The sequence below is a fragment of the Sinocyclocheilus rhinocerous genome, unplaced genomic scaffold (assembly GCF_001515625.1).
Source record: "Sinocyclocheilus rhinocerous isolate Xijiao unplaced genomic scaffold, SAMN03320098_v1.1 scaffold149, whole genome shotgun sequence".
Classification (NCBI taxonomy): Eukaryota; Metazoa; Chordata; class Actinopteri; order Cypriniformes; family Cyprinidae; genus Sinocyclocheilus; species Sinocyclocheilus rhinocerous.
Genome location: NW_015654504.1, coordinates 756,205 through 774,700, shown reverse-complemented (window position 1 = coordinate 774,700; position 18,496 = coordinate 756,205). Strand labels below are relative to the sequence as shown.

At 35.3% G+C, this 18,496-nt stretch overlaps 2 protein-coding genes across 2 annotated transcripts in view; one reads left to right on the top strand and one right to left on the bottom strand.

Annotated features, from left to right (window-relative positions):
- LOC107717304 (aurora kinase B-like) overlaps window positions 1-5,067 on the bottom strand; it is a 13,052-nt gene extending 7,985 nt beyond the window's left edge. The window contains exons 1-6 of the mRNA XM_016524008.1: window positions 4,973-5,067; window positions 4,634-4,672; window positions 4,464-4,521; window positions 2,318-2,351; window positions 1,727-1,915; window positions 1,175-1,313 (exon numbers count right to left, since the gene is read on the bottom strand). Of these exons, the coding sequence (XP_016379494.1) occupies window positions 1,175-1,313; window positions 1,727-1,915; window positions 2,318-2,351; window positions 4,464-4,521; window positions 4,634-4,672; window positions 4,973-4,978 (465 nt within the window). The 5' untranslated portion in view covers window positions 4,979-5,067. The remainder of the gene's footprint in view (window positions 1-1,174; window positions 1,314-1,726; window positions 1,916-2,317; window positions 2,352-4,463; window positions 4,522-4,633; window positions 4,673-4,972) is intronic.
- A 5,438-nt stretch (window positions 5,068-10,505) lies between these two features.
- LOC107717321 (leptin receptor overlapping transcript-like 1) lies at window positions 10,506-13,229 on the top strand. Its single transcript, XM_016524025.1, has 4 exons — window positions 10,506-10,634; window positions 11,952-12,027; window positions 12,101-12,287; window positions 12,645-13,229. The coding sequence occupies exons 1-4, from the start codon at window positions 10,619-10,621 to the stop codon at window positions 12,759-12,761; spliced, it is 396 nt and encodes a 131-aa protein (XP_016379511.1). The 5' UTR covers window positions 10,506-10,618; the 3' UTR covers window positions 12,762-13,229.
- Window positions 13,230-18,496: the final 5,267 nt, after the last annotated feature.

Genomic DNA, 18,496 nt, shown 5'->3' with positions numbered 1-18,496 from the left:
ATTTTTATTTAACGCCATGTCAGAATCTCAGGCTATTTTCAAGGCAAAAACTATTAAAAAAAAAATACAAGTACAACAAATACAATAAAAACCTGAATAAATTGAGAAATCACTATTTTTTTTGTCTCAAATAGAGATCACAATTCTCCCACGATTCTGAACTAAAATAATGTGTGACAAAATATCAATTTCTGGAGTCTATTTAGAAGCATTTAATTTGAAATAGGGCTGCAAAACGATTAATCGCGATTACTCGATTCAAAATAAAAGTTTGTTTACATACTATGTGTGTGTACGGTGTATATTTATTATGTATATATAAATACACACACACTTTACAAATATTTGTATGTACATTTTTCCTTAATATATACACACACACGTATGTGCGTGTACATATATAAATACATAATATACACAGTACACACATACAGTATGTAAACAAACTTATTTTGAATCTATTAATCACGACTAATTGTTTTGCAGCCCTAATTTGAATTAATTAATTTTTTTTTATATATAATCTAATATATGCATTTAATACACTAATTTTTAATATTAAAATTATGAAAAAGTGGTTTGAATGAATTAATGATTCAATGACTCAATGACAAATACTTCACTTGTTTCATAACTGGATGAATCAGCGTTTTTGAACAAATCTCTTGAATGAATGATTCAGTGACTCACTCATAAATACTTCACTTGTTTCATAACTGGATGAATCAGCGTTTTTGAACAAATCTCTTGAATGAATGATTCAATGACAAACACATTTTTAACAGTCCCTTGTCTCCATCTAGTGGAGAAACAATGCAATCAACAAACGTTATTTGAAGCGTAGTTACTTTCAAAAGGGGATTTGCACTATTTTGATCGTGACCATGGACATCAATATTAACATCTGAACTATAAACTTTCATCCCAGTATTTCTGTGATAATATGAATGACTGTAAGACAGAAATAATACTGTGTAGTTGAAAAGACTGTTTGTGGTTTCCTATGGGGAAGAATCTTACCTAAACACGGTAACTGCTCAAGGCAGATTTGAATGATCCGATAAGAGTTTTTCAAAGGTTTAATAGACACAGAGGAATCGCTGTCATGAAGAAATGAGATGGCGTGCGTGTCTGAATGGAGACGGCGATCTCTTAAGGATTAATGGTGACTCACGGTGGCAGAGCGCTGCTCGTCGAAGCGTCCGCAGCGCTGCAGCTCTTTGTACATCTCTCCTCGCGGCGCGTACTCCAGGATCAGAAACACACGCGTGTTGTCCTGGAAGTAGTTGTAGAAGCGCAGGATGTTGGGATGCCTGGAAAGTAGGGCCGAAACGATTAGTCAACAATTTTATTCTGAACGTTTGACTGTTGACGTTTTAACTAGTCAAGTTGAAAATGTAACCACAACATGATTTCTGTATTGTTTTACAGCACAAATGTGACCCTGCAGCACAAAAGCAGTCTTAAGTCGTACAGTAGTATATTTGTGACAAAACAGTAAAAAGCACATTTTGGCTATTTAATTTATGCAATGAAAAAAGTTGGCAAAAAACGGTATTCGGCTCAGTGTTTCATTTGGTTCAGTTTCGGCCAAGAATTTATTTCGGTGCATTCCTAATCAATTACCAAACTAGTGATTTGTTGCAGCTCTACTGGAAAGAGACGGTTTTAGCTCCTGCAGGGTCATGAAGAGCGTCTGAAGGAAGGAGAAGCAGCCGGAACACACCTGAGGTGAGACTGGATCTCGATCTCTCTCCGCAGCTGATGCTCCACACTTTCCTTCTCCATCTGAGACTTGAAGAGCACCTTCAGAGCCACGATCACCTTCAGCTTCTGCTCGCGCGCCAGATACACGTTACCGAACTTGCCCTTCCCGAGCGGACGGCCGATGTCGAAGTCTTTGATTGAGAACTTCCTGATGAAAGAGAACGACGTGTTCTTCCTTAAATCAAGACACATTTACTGACAAAAATGGCATAAGATATTTTCAAAATTGAGTTTGATTAAATAAAAAATCTGCCAACAGGATCAGAAACCAACTAAAATCACTTTAGTTCTGACCACATTGGCAATTTAAATTAATTGAGGAATTTCTCTTATGTTATTGTGAACCTCAAGTCAATGCCTCTTGATTTAACCATTTATTTAATTACTGAACTTAGAGATATTTGTACTGGAAAACAAGACAATAATCCTGAGGATGAACATCACTTTGTGCCGTTTAACACATTCACACTTCCAATTCTGGATTCACACGACCTTCAGCAGGAATAAAACCTAAAATTAGATCCTTACAACAGATTTAAAGTGAACTCACTTTGTGTTTGACTTCACAGGAACTCTCCCAGGACCTGAAAGAAGACCAGAGACCGAATCAACCAATCGCAGCATCATTTAAAGAAAAACATGCAACAAATGGAGTTACAGCAGGTGTCTATTAGCAGCGAGATCGCATATATAATCTAGTGCACTAAGAGTTCAATGGCCAGACAACAAAACGCCTCTAAGTACTTGTAATTAGTAGGGATGCACCGATACCGATACTGGTATCGGTATCGGGCCCGATACTGGCCTCCTGTACTCGTACTCGTTAAAATGCCGATCACTGGATTTACAAAAATCAGTCCAGGTTTAAGAAGTGTTTCAATACTGCATCAACTACTGATGAACATTAATTTTTATTTGAATTATCACCCAGGCAGTTATTTTAGCATGTATTACTTTGGAAGGCGTTTAACACATTAAAATGCACAAATTCACCAACGTTTTCTTTTCATCTGAACCTCTTTCAACTAATGTGTTTATTTGAAGTACCCTGAGATTTTAAAATAAAGATTTTAATAAAGTAGTATCACATTTGTATGTTCATGGTTCTCTGACGATGGTTATGGTCACATGACATGCAGGTAAACAAATACAATATTTACATTTTTCAGTAAGTGTTTTATTTTGATTCATTATTTTATGATTTGTTTTAATTTAACATGTTTTTATGATTTAATTAATTATTAGCTTTTCATTAAACTCACAAACCCCCTGCAGTTCCTTCACAAACTCAGTTTGGGAAACCTTGACGTAATATTTAATGCACTTCATGTTGTTAATAACCACAAACTGAATATATTTTCTTACTCTTTGTATTTTTATATCAATATGGTACAAGATTATCCTGTTTAAATCAATGCGATAAACAAGATAGCTCAAAAGTAATCTGATTATATTGCCTAAATTGTGTAATGTAATGGATTATGTAACTAATTACATTTTGTCATGTAATTTGGAATCAGTAACGGACTACAATTCAAAATCAACCAATCGCAGCATCATTTAAAGAAAAACATGCAACAAATGGAGTTACAGCAGGTGTCTATTAGCAGCGAGATCGCATATATAATCTAGTGCACTAAGAGTTCAATGGCCAGACAACAAAACGCCTCTAAGTACTTGTAATTAGAGTAAAATACATTTTAAAATACTCGTAATCAGACTACAGTTACTTTTTTTATGGATGACGTATTTACACAACAGCAATAACTTATTCATAATTTATTGATTCTCCCTAATTCGTCTTCCATCTCTTAAATTGGCCTACTGCTTATACACTCTCAGAAAGTCTTAGTTCTGTGGACATTCACACAGAGATCAGTCATTAGTCCGGTGTCTACACTGCATTTGATCACTGGATTTACAAAAATCAGTCCAGGTTTAAGAAGTGTTTCAATACTGCATCAACTACTGATGAACATTAATTTTTATTTGAATTATCACCCAGGCAGTTATTTTAGCATGTATTACTTTGGAAGGCGTTTAACACATTAAAATGCACAAATTCACCAACGTTTTCTTTTCATCTGAACCTCTTTCACCTAATGTGTTTATCTGAAGTACCCTGAGATTTTAAAATAAAGATTTTAATAAAGTAGTATCACATTTGTATGTTCATGGTTCTCTGACGATGGTTATGGTCACATGACATGCAGGTAAACAAATACAATATTTACATTTTTCAGTAAGTGTTTTATTTTGATTCATTATTTTATGATTTGTTTTAATTTAACATGTTTTTATGATTTAATTAATTATTAGCTTTTCATTAAACTCACAAACCCCCTGCAGTTCCTTCACAAACTCAGTTTGGGAAACCTTGACGTAATATTTAATGCACTTCATGTTGTTAATAACCACAAACTGAATATATTTTCTTACTCTTTGTATTTTTATATCAATATGGTACAAGATTATCCTGTTTAAATCAATGCGATAAACAAGATAGCTCAAAAGTAATCTGATTATATTGCCTAAATTGTGTAATGTAATGGATTACGTAACTAATTACATTTTTTGTCATGTAATTTGGAATCAGTAACGGATTACAATTCAAGTAACCTAACGTTACCCAGCTCTGTATGTTACTAAACAACTCGTTTATAAAGAGTGTTTGTTTGTTGTTCCAGAGGTGTTACCTGTAACAGCGTGTGAGTCTGGATTCACACCGACCCTGAGAGGACCAACAGCAGCCACCTGAAGCACAAACACACACAAAGACCTTCAGACACACAGATGATCCCTGTGAAGCACACTAGGACTCTCTGTAGTGAACGAAACAGAAATGAGACGCTAACGCTAGCTTCACCTGAGTTTGCAGAGCTCTGGGTTCCCTGTTCTCTTTATTCTGATAAAACACAAACACGTCTCAAACTCATCACACACTGATGAATAAAGCACTTGCATCAATAAAACACAAAACAGCTCTCAGATGGGTAACCAAAACAAGTATATATATAAAAAAACATCTCAATACATTATAGCTAACGTCTGCTAAGTGGATTTAGCACTCGGTCTCGTATCTGGACAATGACATTAAAGACTTTAATTTGATATTCACTAATCACCCCGCAATACTAACATCTTCTAAACACACATATATACGCGCATACGTTTAAATGAGATGATTAATAATAGTTTATTATACCTGCATGATGATTATTAGGTTCTTGTGTCTGTGTTTCTGCTCTTCCGTTTCGCTCTTTCAACCGCCTGAATTTAAAATGAAAACCAGCTGCATTTCTATTGGCCGAGACGCTCCAAACTCCCCGCTGATTGGCCCATTGACACGAACGCTCATTGGGCCAGTGATGTGCCAATCATTCTGGCCCCGCCACAGAGATTCGCGCATGCGCTTTGAATTGGACCATTTTATAGGGAACAACAACAACGATAAAGATATCTCAGAAAGTCTTAGTTCTGTGGACATTCACACAGAGATCAGTCATTAGTCTGGTGTCTACACTGCATTTGATCACTGGATTTACAAAAATCAGTCCAGGTTTAAGAAGTGTTTCAATACTGCATCAACTACTGATGAACATTAATTTTTATTTGAATTATCACCCAGGCAGTTATTTTAGCATGTATTACTTTGGAAGGCGTTTAACACATTAAAATGCACAAATTCACCAACGTTTTCTTTTCATCTGAACCTCTTTCAACTAATGTGTTTATTTGAAGTACCCTGAGATTTTAAAATAAAGATTTTAATAAAGTAGTATCACATTTGTATGTTCATGGTTCTCTGACGATGGTTATGGTCACATGACATGCAGGTAAACAAATACAATATTTACATTTTTCAGTAAGTGTTTTATTTTGATTCATTATTTTATGATTTGTTTTAATTTAACATGTTTTTATGATTTAATTAATTATTAGCTTTTCATTAAACTCACAAACCCCCTGCAGTTCCTTCACAAACTCAGTTTGGGAAACCTTGACGTAATATTTAATGCACTTCATGTTGTTAATAACCACAAACTGAATATATTTTCTTACTCTTTGTATTTTTATATCAATATGGTACAAGATTATCCTGTTTAAATCAATGCGATAAACAAGATAGCTCAAAAGTAATCTGATTATATTGCCTAAATTGTGTAATGTAATGGATTACGTAACTAATTACATTTTTTGTCATGTAATTTGGAATCAGTAACGGATTACAATTCAAGTAACCTAACGTTACCCAGCTCTGTATGTTACTAAACAACTCGTTTATAAAGAGTGTTTGTTTGTTGTTCCAGAGGTGTTACCTGTAACAGCGTGTGAGTCTGGATTCACACCGACCCTGAGAGGACCAACAGCAGCCACCTGAAGCACAAACACACACAAAGACCTTCAGACACACAGATGATCCCTGTGAAGCACACTAGGACTCTCTGTAGTGAACGAAACAGAAATGAGACGCTAACGCTAGCTTCACCTGAGTTTGCAGAGCTCTGGGTTCCCTGTTCTCTTTATTCTGATAAAACACAAACACGTCTCAAACTCATCACACACTGATGAATAAAGCACTTGCATCAATAAAACACAAAACAGCTCTCAGATGGGTAACCAAAACAAGTATATATATAAAAAAACATCTCAATACATTATAGCTAACGTCTGCTAAGTGGATTTAGCACTCGGTCTCGTATCTGGACAATGACATTAAAGACTTTAATTTGATATTCACTAATCACCCCGCAATACTAACATCTTCTAAACACACATATATACGCGCATACGTTTAAATGAGATGATTAATAATAGTTTATTATACCTGCATGATGATTATTAGGTTCTTGTGTCTGTGTTTCTGCTCTTCCGTTTCGCTCTTTCAACCGCCTGAATTTAAAATGAAAACCAGCTGCATTTCTATTGGCCGAGACGCTCCAAACTCCCCGCTGATTGGCCCATTGACACGAACGCTCATTGGGCCAGTGATGTGCCAATCATTCTGGCCCCGCCACAGAGATTCGCGCATGCGCTTTGAATTGGACCATTTTATAGGGAACAACAACAACGATAAAGATATGAAGAGTTCGTTTGCAAAAACAGATAAACAGATTTTAACAATTTTCAAAAATCATGTTTTTCATCATGCATTCCAATTAATCTCAATCAAACTGTAGTTGGGTTATTTTGATTAGGTTAAAAAATAAACAACAAAAAAAATACAGCTAACACAATAAAACCATGATAACAATAAAAAAACTTTAAATAAAAATATTTTCTAATCATATGACTTAATCAACAATTAAAATATATTTACAGTATATTTAAAAATGTACTCTACATACAATTATGCATATTGCTGTTATTGTATAAGAGAACAAAAAATGTTTTAGTTTCAATAAAACCATGATAACATAATGAAAAATAAACTTTAAAAAAAAGTTTTTAAATTAGTTAAATTGGAAATCTGACATAAAAAGCTGAAATTATGTCATAAAAAGTCATGAGTATGACATCAAAGTAGAAATCATGAGGCAACAACTCAATTTTGAGATTAAAGTCATTTATGTCATGAAATTGTGACAAAAAGTTTATGAATTATTATGAAATAAAAAGTCATAGTTATAAGATAAAGTCAAAATTATGAAAAAGTTGTAATTATGCCATAAAATTATGACTTTTATGTCACAATGACTTTGTAATCTCATAATTTAGCCTTTTTTTTGGACAATTTCAAGAACTTGTCTTGTAAATAATAACTTGCAATCTTATCATTTAAATATTTCATGTCATAATTATGATTTACTGCAGCATGATTTTTCTTATGTGGTGTAAATGTGCTTCCATAAACATGTGTACATCTGCTTTGCATCAAACTCCTTGTAGAAAAGTCCATAACAATGCAAATAAATATGCAAAAAAAAAAAGCATAAAAATACAAAGACAAGTTTAGACTGATATAACACAGACTTGCAAATTCATGTCTCATTCCTTTATAAAAACACAGAAAAGCATCTACAAATCAGTATATTTCTCCAGCTGATTCTCTGACATCTGAGCTCAGATGAAGAACCCCTCAGGAACGAGCAGAAAACACTCTAATATTATTACTATGTAAAATATCTGCTTTCTATATGAATATATGATAAACTGTAATTTATTCCTGTGGTGCAAAGCTGATTTTTAGGGAGAAACTGTGACACACTACCATTCAAAAGTTTGGGGTCAGTATGTTTTTTGTTTTTTTTAAAGAAATCAACACTTAATTATCAAGGATGCATTCAATTGTTAAAAAGTGACAGTAAAGACATTTCTAATGATACAAAAGATAGTACCTGCAGTAGTGTTTCAATTTTAGTCTTAAAGGGACAGTTCACCCAAAAATGAAAATTCTGTCATTAATTACTCGCCTTGATGGTGTTAGGATGCTTGCTGTCTGTGGAGGGTCAGAGAGCTGTCGGGACTTCATCAAAAATATCTTAATTTGTGTTCTGAAGATGAACGGGGGAACGACATGAGGGTGAGTAATTAATGACAGAATTTTCATTTTTGGGTGAACTGTCTCTTTAAGCTGTTAACTGTCGGTTCCACTTTTTGAGCATAATGACATTTCCAACTTAAACTGTTTTAAAATTTTGAATGCTTTTGGAGCACAAACTTAAGGTCGGTCTCTTTTTAAAGAAGACACTTGGCAGATTGTTGTAGATGTGGAAAAAGTTATTAAAAATTATATCACAAAAAAGATATGGAAGTTTACGTTTATGAAAATACAAAATTTACAAATTTAAATATTTATATTTTATATAAAATATATATTTTAGAAAACATGTTTTACTCTAAAACTGCAAGAAAATCAAAACAACAAGTTGTGTTCCAAATTTGAGGTTGATATCTCCAAATATGAGCTTTCAGTGAGATTTTGTTTGGATGCAGTACCAAGCTTTTCCACTAGATGGCCATTAAACCCTATTAGTTTGTTTGTTTGTGTTTAACACCATTCCAGCTTCTGTGGCTATTTTCATGGAGAGAAACATTATGGCTGAATTATATCAAACCCCATTAGTAACCACATAAAGGCAAATCCATTTCCATACGGTTTGAGTGATCTGAAACACGTTTTCCACACTTTTCTCAATAATTATGAGGTAAACATCACATTCAGAAGTATTAATGGCAGTATGACCTCTAAAAAACACATAAAAGACATGCGACGAGAACCTTAGACCTGTGTTACAGCTCACGCTGCATCAAAATAGAGAATCTATTGTTTTTTCTTTATATTCAAAACACTTTTAGACCTTTTTTCTCCAAAAATAGAGCGGATGTTATCTTTTGAACACTTGACATGAAAATGAATAGTATAATAGAAATGATATGAATATAAATATATACATGTAAATATTTTCAAAATATATGTGTATTTATATATATATATACACACACAGAGTACAAACACATATATTATGTAAACAAAAACTTTTATTTTGGATGCGATTAATCGCTTGACAGCACTAAATAAGTTTATATTAATATGCAGTTGTTTATAATACATTTATATAAAATAAAGGTAATTATGTAGAAATAAATTGCGGATAATTTAGAGATTAATATTATTTAGTATCCTGAAGTCCCCTAAGCAGTTAAACGGCGCTTTACAGGTAAAATCAGGGTAAAAGTCGGAGTAAAACTCTACCCCTTTCCATGTGGAGAGATCAACAGCAGAGTCTCTGATCCTTCACCAGACACGCATCATATTCATAAACACACACTTATGAGTTTATAAAAACCACGCGCTTTTGTTTGTTTATGTGTGTGTTTGATGACTTCCGGTCGCCGGATCTCCGTCTGTATCACCGAATCTGCTCAATCTCTCGTATCTGACTCCGTAAATCACGCGGAATTAATGTTTACACGTGATCATCGTTCACTAAATGAATCTTATAAAACATTTCACTTGATAAAAACACACTTACTGACTGAATTAGCCTCGCGTGTAACTACTACGGGTGCATTGTGGCAGTCGTGCGCGACGCGACAGCGTACCTGGAGTTTCGCACGAGTTCTCGCACATTTAAATAAGATAAAATATCAATTAAAACGTTTTCAGGAAAATATTCCAGAGTGCTGCCATCTCAACGCGGAACCTTCCGCAGCGCCGCGACACACAAACGGACACCATTTCCGGTGACACCGAAAACAAAAAAAGTACCGCGGAAGCTGCAGAAGGTGGTTTCCGGTTCGTCCAGCAGGGCGCGCTGTGTTACGCAGAAAACAGACGATGATTACTCGTTTTTAGAACATCATTAATCATTTATGAACATAACACGCCATATGTGGTATATATATATATAAATATTAATGGTGTGCCATTGTTATATTTATGTTTATGACAACAAAGCTGCCTGAGAGATAGAGACTTCGGACCAATCAGCTACAAGAGATTTTTTGTTTGACTATTTAAATAAAAAGGATTTAGAAAACGTTTCCATCTCAAAAACAAAGAATAATTTAACACGGGGAAAATATAATAAAAAATAATTAATTTAAACGGTGAAAAAAAATCTACGATATGCGTTCGTTCGGTAATGTGATATTTCATCGGTCTTTGTTTAACACATTTATTTAATGTGATATGTGGATAAAGTCTATCCGTTGTTCATTTTGATGTATTGCATATTGTTTGTTACACTCTTGTTCGTCTGTGATGTTTTGCGGTCACCGGAAGTGGTCTCGCGGCGCATGCGCAGTGTGGACGGCAGCGCTAGCGGTGCGGCGGAGCGGAAGCGCGAGGAGTTTCTTTAGCTTTAATTATTCAACCTATTAATTATAGTGTTTATGAATCTGCGCAATGGCGGGAATCAAAGGTGAGCGGCTTTACCTGTGTGTGTGTGTGAGAGTGTGTGTGTGTGTGTAATGAGGCGGAAGCGGTCTAGTGTTTAATAGCGGCCGCAGATTTACACAAACACACACACATCAGCTCTGTTTGTGTCTAAAATATAAATACAGCTCTCAGAAACACAGATATATATATAACTCTCAGTCTAGCTATTTATCTCTTCATATATGTTCTGATTTCGTATAGAGATTAACACGGAGAACACCCTTTATAAAAGTAAATACGCGTATATATATATATACACACAGTGTTTTGTGTGCGTATTGTAAATGATGTTGAGTTGTGAGCGGATCATCTGATCATCACATGAGTCTGTTTTTCATCTGTAGAGAATCTTTCTGAATATTATCATTATGAATCTGAGCAAATTCATAATCAGACGACATAACAGGGCTGATATTTCAAATTGGGAATATCAAGGAATTTACCAATTTTACATTATTTCATATATATATATATATATATGTTTGATGTATGTATGTGTATATAGGAAAATGTGCAATAATGTTAAATATAACAATATTTGGCTATGAGTTTAGCATGTGATGATGATGATGCATCAGCTAATGTGTTATCAAAGGACATAAATAGAAATATTTGGTTATTTAGCCCTTTGTTTGGCTGAGCTTTTACTAAATGTATTGTGTAATGCATTTTGCAAAACTGTATTTTGACAGTTTAGTTGAATAATTGAATAACTGATGACTAAAGAGATCAATTATATGACTTATATATGTGCATAAGAATATTTACACATGTACTTGCCCATATTTTAATTTACGATATGTCATAATAGCAACACTGTGAATGTAAATGACATGATTTGCCTCAATTAGCCTACAGACTTTAATGAAAATTTGTTACAAAAGCTTATTATTTCAGATAAATGCTGATCTTTCTATTCATCAAAGAAACCTGAAGAAAATCTACTCAGCTGTATTCAACATTGATAATAATTAGAAATGTTTCTCGATGATAAATCAGCATATTAGAATGATTTCTGAAGATCATGTGACACTGAAGACTGGAGTAATGATGCTGAAAATACAGCTTTGATCACAGAAATAAATTACAGTTTAACAGAGCTGAAAATACAGCTGCACATCACAGAAATACATTACACTTTAACACTTAGAAAAGCATTATTTTAAATGGCAATAATATTACAGTTTTTGTCTGTATTTCTGATGAAATAAATGCAGCCTTGAGCAGAAGAGACACATTATAAACCGTACGGATCCCAGACGTTATGCATTAGTTATCAGTGAAGTGTGTTGTGTTTCAGCTCTGATCAGCCTGTCGTTTGGTGGCGCGATCGGTCTGATGTTCCTCATGCTGGGCTGCGCTCTGCCCGTCTATAAGTGAGTGTCTCTCTCTCCTGTCTCTCTCTGTGTGTGTGTGCGGAGCGTCTGCTGACGCTGTGTCTGTGTGCAGTGCGTACTGGCCTCTGTTCCTGCTCTTCTTCTACATCCTGGCACCTATCCCATACTGCATCTCTCGCCGCGTGCTGGACGACACGGACTCGGCCAGCAACGCCTGCAAAGAGCTGGCCATATTCCTGACCACAGGCATCGTGGTGTCCGCCTTCGGGCTGCCCGTCATATTCGCCCGCGCTCACGTGGTAAATATCAAAAGTCAACATGACCACGGTTCACCGTGAAGCTGCAGATCAGCCGGAGTCAATGTCGGGAGATTCGGATGATGACAAAAATAGCTGGTTATTGATACACGTTTTGATTACAGCTCTTGATTCAATTCTATATTGATTCGTTTTGATATATCAGGTGCAGCACAGACCAGTCGCCACAAAAATGAAAAAGTGCCTACATTTCTACAAATCTGATGAAGAAACAAACTCATCCTGATCTCTGATGATCTGAGCGCAGTAAGAGCAGGACTGATTTGATGCCACGGTGTCTTATTAAACGTGATCAGATTGATTTCCAGACGGCTGACTGAATATATCTGCTGTCCGCAGATGGCCTGGGGAGCCTGTGCTCTGGTGCTGGCGGGAAACATCGTGATCTTCGCCACCATCCTGGGCTTCTTCCTGGTGTTCGGCTCGAACGATGACTTCAGTTGGCAGCAGTGGTGAAGCAGGACTCTTTCCCTCGATGCTCATCTCACTCTGACATTACTGCTTTATTTATAATTGCCGCCCATTGATAGAAGCAGGAATCCAGTGCAATAATTGTGTTAATGCTAGATCGGTCTGACCTCAGATAGTTCAGGTGGTCGCACAGAAGCACTGGAGACGTCCGATTGTTTCTCTGCTGCTCGATCTTTGTCCCTGTTTTCCCAGTTACTCGGGAAAAACCGGCTTTGCTCTTCCTTTCTTTTTTTATTCAGAGTTTATTTGTTTGTTCTCGTATTAAACGTGACATTGACTGACGCTCATTATGTCGTTTTGGATGATTGTGTTGGTTTGTTTTTAATGCGTAGCGATGCTTTTGGCATCTTGAGAAACCCAGACATTTCCCGCAAACGTTTCTTTTAACCACAAATGTGACCCTGGAGCACAAAAGCAGTGTTAAGTCGCTGGGGTATATTTGTAGCAATAGCCAACAATACATTGTATGGGTCAAAATTATACATTTTTCTTTTATGCCAAAAATCATTAGGATATTAAGTAAAGATCATGTTTCATGAAGATATTTTGTAAATCTCCTACCGTAAATATATCAAAACTTAATTTTTGATTAGTAATATGCATTGCTAAGAACTTCATTTGAACAACTTTAAAGATGATTTTCTCAATATTTAGATTTTTTTGCACCCTCAGATTCCAGATTTTCAAATAGTTGTATCTCGGCCAAATATTGTCCTATCCTAACAAACCATACATCAATGGAAAGATTATTTATTCAGCTTCAGATGATGCATAAATCTCAATTTAAAAAAACTGACCTTATGACTGGATTTGTGCTCCAGGGACACAAATGCAGAAAAACTCGGAGTATCAACATGCAAATGAAACGCAGATCATGTTTGTTTTAGACATATTCAAAAATAAAGACAGGATCATCAGTGTCTATAAATCTCTTCCAGGCGCTCAGTGTGCGACGAGAGTTTAAAGTCAACATGAAAAGTCCTATTTTTTCCAAGTAGAAACACCTTTCATCCAATCAATCAGTTCCTGTTGGAGCAAATCAAGTCTTGTTTCATGATGCATTCTGTTACACATTAGTACAGAAGCCTGTTTGTCACAGAGTTTAAAAATAAAGTAATTGTGACTTTTATCTCACAGTTCTGACTTTTTTGCTCTGAATTGTGAGTTTACAACAGAATAAAAAAACTAAAAAGGTAATTGCAACTTCTTCTCACAATTCAGACATTTCTCTCATAAGTGTGAGGTATAAACTCAAAAGTCAGAATCCTCTCGTAATTGTGAGATGATAACTTGATATCTATACTTCATGTTTTATTCTGTGCTGGAAACGAGCTTGAATGTGTTTAGCTGCTGTTTCATGCTGACTTTAAAGCTCTGTTATTTTATATCTCACTGTTTGTGCAGAAACAGCACAGCTAACATTGTGACTTTTTCATCTGTTCTTGTTCTTTTTTTTAAATAAACGCCATTTTTGACAAAAAGGAATTGTATGTTTGTTATCATTGCAGCTGATGTGGAAAAAAATGTGGTTTAGAATTGTTTTTTTCCACTCAGAAAAATGCAGTGCGTTTCACAAAGCATTACATAGAAATGTTAAGTAAACATGAATTATTTTGAAATAATCTCCAATAATCTTTATTTACGATGTATTATAAAACTGATTTTGTACAGTTTATGTGACTGTTCCTCTTCAGACTCCATCATTAGTTTAGTCACTGTAATCAATAGAAGAGGAGCTAGTCCTTTAATAATCACAGTTAATATTAATTAATGAGAGGAAGCATAAGGCCTGAGGCAGGTTTTCCTCTGTGCTCGCCGAAACACACACCTGTGGGATGTACATCAGATTCCATCAATAATTCAGATCCGCATGAATCTCATAGAACATGCTTGGGTCACAAATAAAAAATAAACAGATGTAGGCCTAAAAATAATTATGCATGAAGAAAATAAAGACTTTTTTGCATTGTAACATTATTATTATAGGCTGAGTTTAGTAATTCTCGTTATTCTCAAAGGTGATTAATTAGATTCTTATCAATGTAGTACAATGTTGTTGTTGTTTTTCATTTAAATCGGCAGTACAACAGATATTACCATCATGTATAAATACTTCAAATAATATATTAATATTTTCTTAAATCACAATTATGATTATTTGGTGGTTAAATGTGTTTAATGCAATGCACAGAATTCTGGCAACACTAAGATACCGCGTGGTTTATATACATGCTGCTGCTGATTGGGCTGACATGTTTGACACACCCACCAAACAAGAGAAAACGCATCTCAAACCCCGTTGCACACCGTTTCCAGGAAACATGCCGTTCAGACCGGAAACCGTAGCAAAACGTTGCGCACCGGTTTGAGCTTGAACTTGCCCCAGATGAGCGGCGAGCGTGAGGAAACGCACAGGAACCAGACTCTTTAACGCAGACATCCCACCTTCATATCATCATCATCATCACTCACAAACACATCAACACAGACTCAAACACCCCGTCATCTCCACTGACGCAGATATTCACTGCAGACATGACACATAAACACCGCATCAACTCATCCATTCAGTATTACTTCTACAATAATAACAATTATACATATTTGTGACCCTGGAGCACAAAACCAGTCATAAGGGTACATTTTTTTAAATTGAGATTTATGCATCATCTGAAAGCTGAATAAATAATCTTTCCATTGATGTATGGTTTGTTAGGATCTGTTAGAATGTTTGTGTCTCTGTGCCAGCCAGCGAAAGCAGTTTGTATTTAGCAGCTGGTGACAGGACAAACTGCACATTTCACCCAAAATTGCTTGGTGTGATATGATTCCAAATTTAGGGGAACAGCCCTGGTGGAGACCTGCAGAAATCTAGTCTATTTACATCTAGTAAATAGTATAACCTAACCTTAACAGAAAACTTTATGCAATATATTTTTATTTATGCAATATTTAATATACGTATGTATGTATGTAATAAAAATGCTCATTTTAGAAAAAAAGTTCAGACGGCATTTAGAGGTTTTTGCATCTGGACTCTTCATATATATATATATCAGGGCCGTAACCACCAGAGACATTGAGGGGACAAGTCCCCCCCAATAATTAGAAATGGCCAATCTGTCCCCCAATATCTGAAACTCTGTTGAAACTCTCAGAAGCACTGATCTATGCACTCCATTAGGCAGCGCTCTGTTTTTTAGGATGACAAAAAGGTTTAACCCTCAATCGTCATTCGGGACAAACTTGGGCAAAATTTTTTTTTTTTTTTTTTTAATAGTTTCCTTAATCTGAGAGGTTCAAGACTTGACTACTTTTCGTAAGTTTGCCACCTGAACACACAAACAACAAAGTTAAGTTAACAAAGTTATGTGGTTGAAAAAAAAAAACTTCTTAATTTGTCATTTGTGCCCAGAAATGGGCACCCATAGGAAATGAATGGGAAATACACTTTTACTTTACTTTACTTTTAGTCATTTAGCAGACGCTTTTATCCAAAGCGACTTACAAATAAGAAAATGTAATTAAAACTAAAAGCTAAAACTCTATAAATACTATATATATACACATTTAAGAAAATAAAATAAATTAAATAAAAATGACAAATGCATACAACATTTCAAAACTAAACATTTAAATGAAAACAAAAAAATAAAGCTAAAAACAATTCAAAATATTAAAAGAACAAACGGTATGAGTATAATAATGATTCTAACATAACACTAAGCCAAACCAAAAAAAAAAAACATACATGTTGTTGGTTTAGATGATTTAACAAGTTTATACAAATCTTCCTCTCCTATAGTAGAGAATGAGTGGAATTGTTCCTCAGGCGATCTAGATGATGAGTGGAATTGTTCCTCAGGCGATCCTAGGTGTATATGACTTTCTACCATCTATTGACAATTTTCAATGAGCATTTTCCAGGCATGCTACCAGTAACCACATATCTTTTCCGAAAAGCTTATGGTCAGTATGGAAATTATGAACCCCATTTCTACTGTCCAGCATGTGAAAACTACTTAGGGAGAAATACTGGTGAGCTACAGTGTGACATTTGTCTTACAGTAACTGATTCAGATAGCTGTCTTAAAAGTGGATGCTTTTTCCTGGTTCTTAGTTTGGCCTCACAGATCAAAACATTGCTTGAGGAAAAACAAACAAGTTTTCAAAAAGATTGGCTGATTTCAGATACCATTTCAGACATCCAGTGTGGAGAAGAGTATCAGAAACGTAAGGAATCTGGTGCAATGTGTGAGGATGACATATCTTTAATTTGGAACTGTGATGGAATCCCACTGTTCAGGAGCTCCAAGTACCAAATCTCGCCCATACAGTGCCAGGTTATAGAGCTCGAGCCTAGAGAACGCAAGGCAAATATCTGTCTTCCATGTCTTTGGTTTGGGGAAAAAAAGCCCTACATGCTCACATTTTTGAGGCCATTCGTAGATGAACTGTCAGTTCTACAAAAATATGGTATTAAATGGAAAGACTTAGCAAACGTAGAGCACACTTCCAAGGTTTTTGGTCTTATATGTAGTTCTGATTCAGTCGCCCGCCCACTTCTAAGGAACACTAAACAGTTCAATGGATTTTATGGGTGTGACTTCTGTTACCATGTTGGGGGAGGTCCTTACACAAACAAAGCCCCTGTGCCAAAACTTAGAACTGAAGCTGGGCACTTTGATCACGCATTGGCTGCAACACCTGAGAAAACTGTAATGGGAGTAAAAGGACCTTCAACAACTGTGAGCGCAAGCTACATTAAAGTGATTATTACGTTTTGAATATGGATATTTTTCTTACAAAAACCATCATTGGGGCCCAAAATGGCAAAACCGCTGTACTTTTTACCCACAATGCATTCTGATTTCGAGTGTACAACCGATGTACACTCACTGAAGCACTATTTCCCACAATCCAATGCGGAGAACCGCCGAGCTGGAAGAGCGAGCAGAAGCGAGTTTGAATGAGAGATGCTGTTTACATCTGTCTTATTTCTGCTTTAACGTTTATTTCATACATTATTTATATTAAAATATATTATGTAGGCAATAACTCAGTTTAATATTTTACTAATTTACTGAGGTGACGCCGTTGATTGTTAACTTACAAAAATGATGATAATTTGGTGGATAATTAAAAATGTTCGTTAATCAGTCTCATGTAAAATTAACGGTCGCCTGAGGGCGCTCTACGACATTATCTTATCTGAGCTCAAAACGCTACTCGGGAGAGTTTCAAGATACTAAAAATAATAAATACATCAAATTATGAACGTGTTAATGTGTGTTTATTTTTGTTCTCTGTATTTTAATATGATTATGAACATAAAAGCATTACAAAACAAATTAATAATATACCATCGATGAAACCTCAAAGCTGACGCGGAGGTATGTATAATTACAATATAAAGTCATTTTGAGTTTTATTGATATTAATATTATTTTCTAAAATAAGGTACATGTATTATAAAAGTACATATGTGACGAAGATGTTTTTGCAACTGCTCCAAGTCTCACACGCAGTGTATACGTCACCGTCCGAATCCGTTCACTTATTTCATTCACTCCTTTCTGATATAGTGCACTCAACTGCCATACACTATTAGTGAACGAATGAGCGGTTTCGGACACAGCTTATAACATCTCACTGTTACTGATTCATCATGCAGCTCAAAGCATTATGGGTAGAATCTCTCATCAGTCTATTCAGATCCA

Bases quoted from the DNA above. Each gene is read 5' to 3' on its own strand.
- LOC107717321 (XM_016524025.1), top strand. The intron at 12,028-12,100 runs GTGAGTGTCTCT...GTCTGTGTGCAG, and splicing joins TGCGCTCTGCCCGTCTATAA to TGCGTACTGGCCTCTGTTCC. The intron at 12,288-12,644 runs GTAAATATCAAA...TGCTGTCCGCAG, and splicing joins TATTCGCCCGCGCTCACGTG to ATGGCCTGGGGAGCCTGTGC.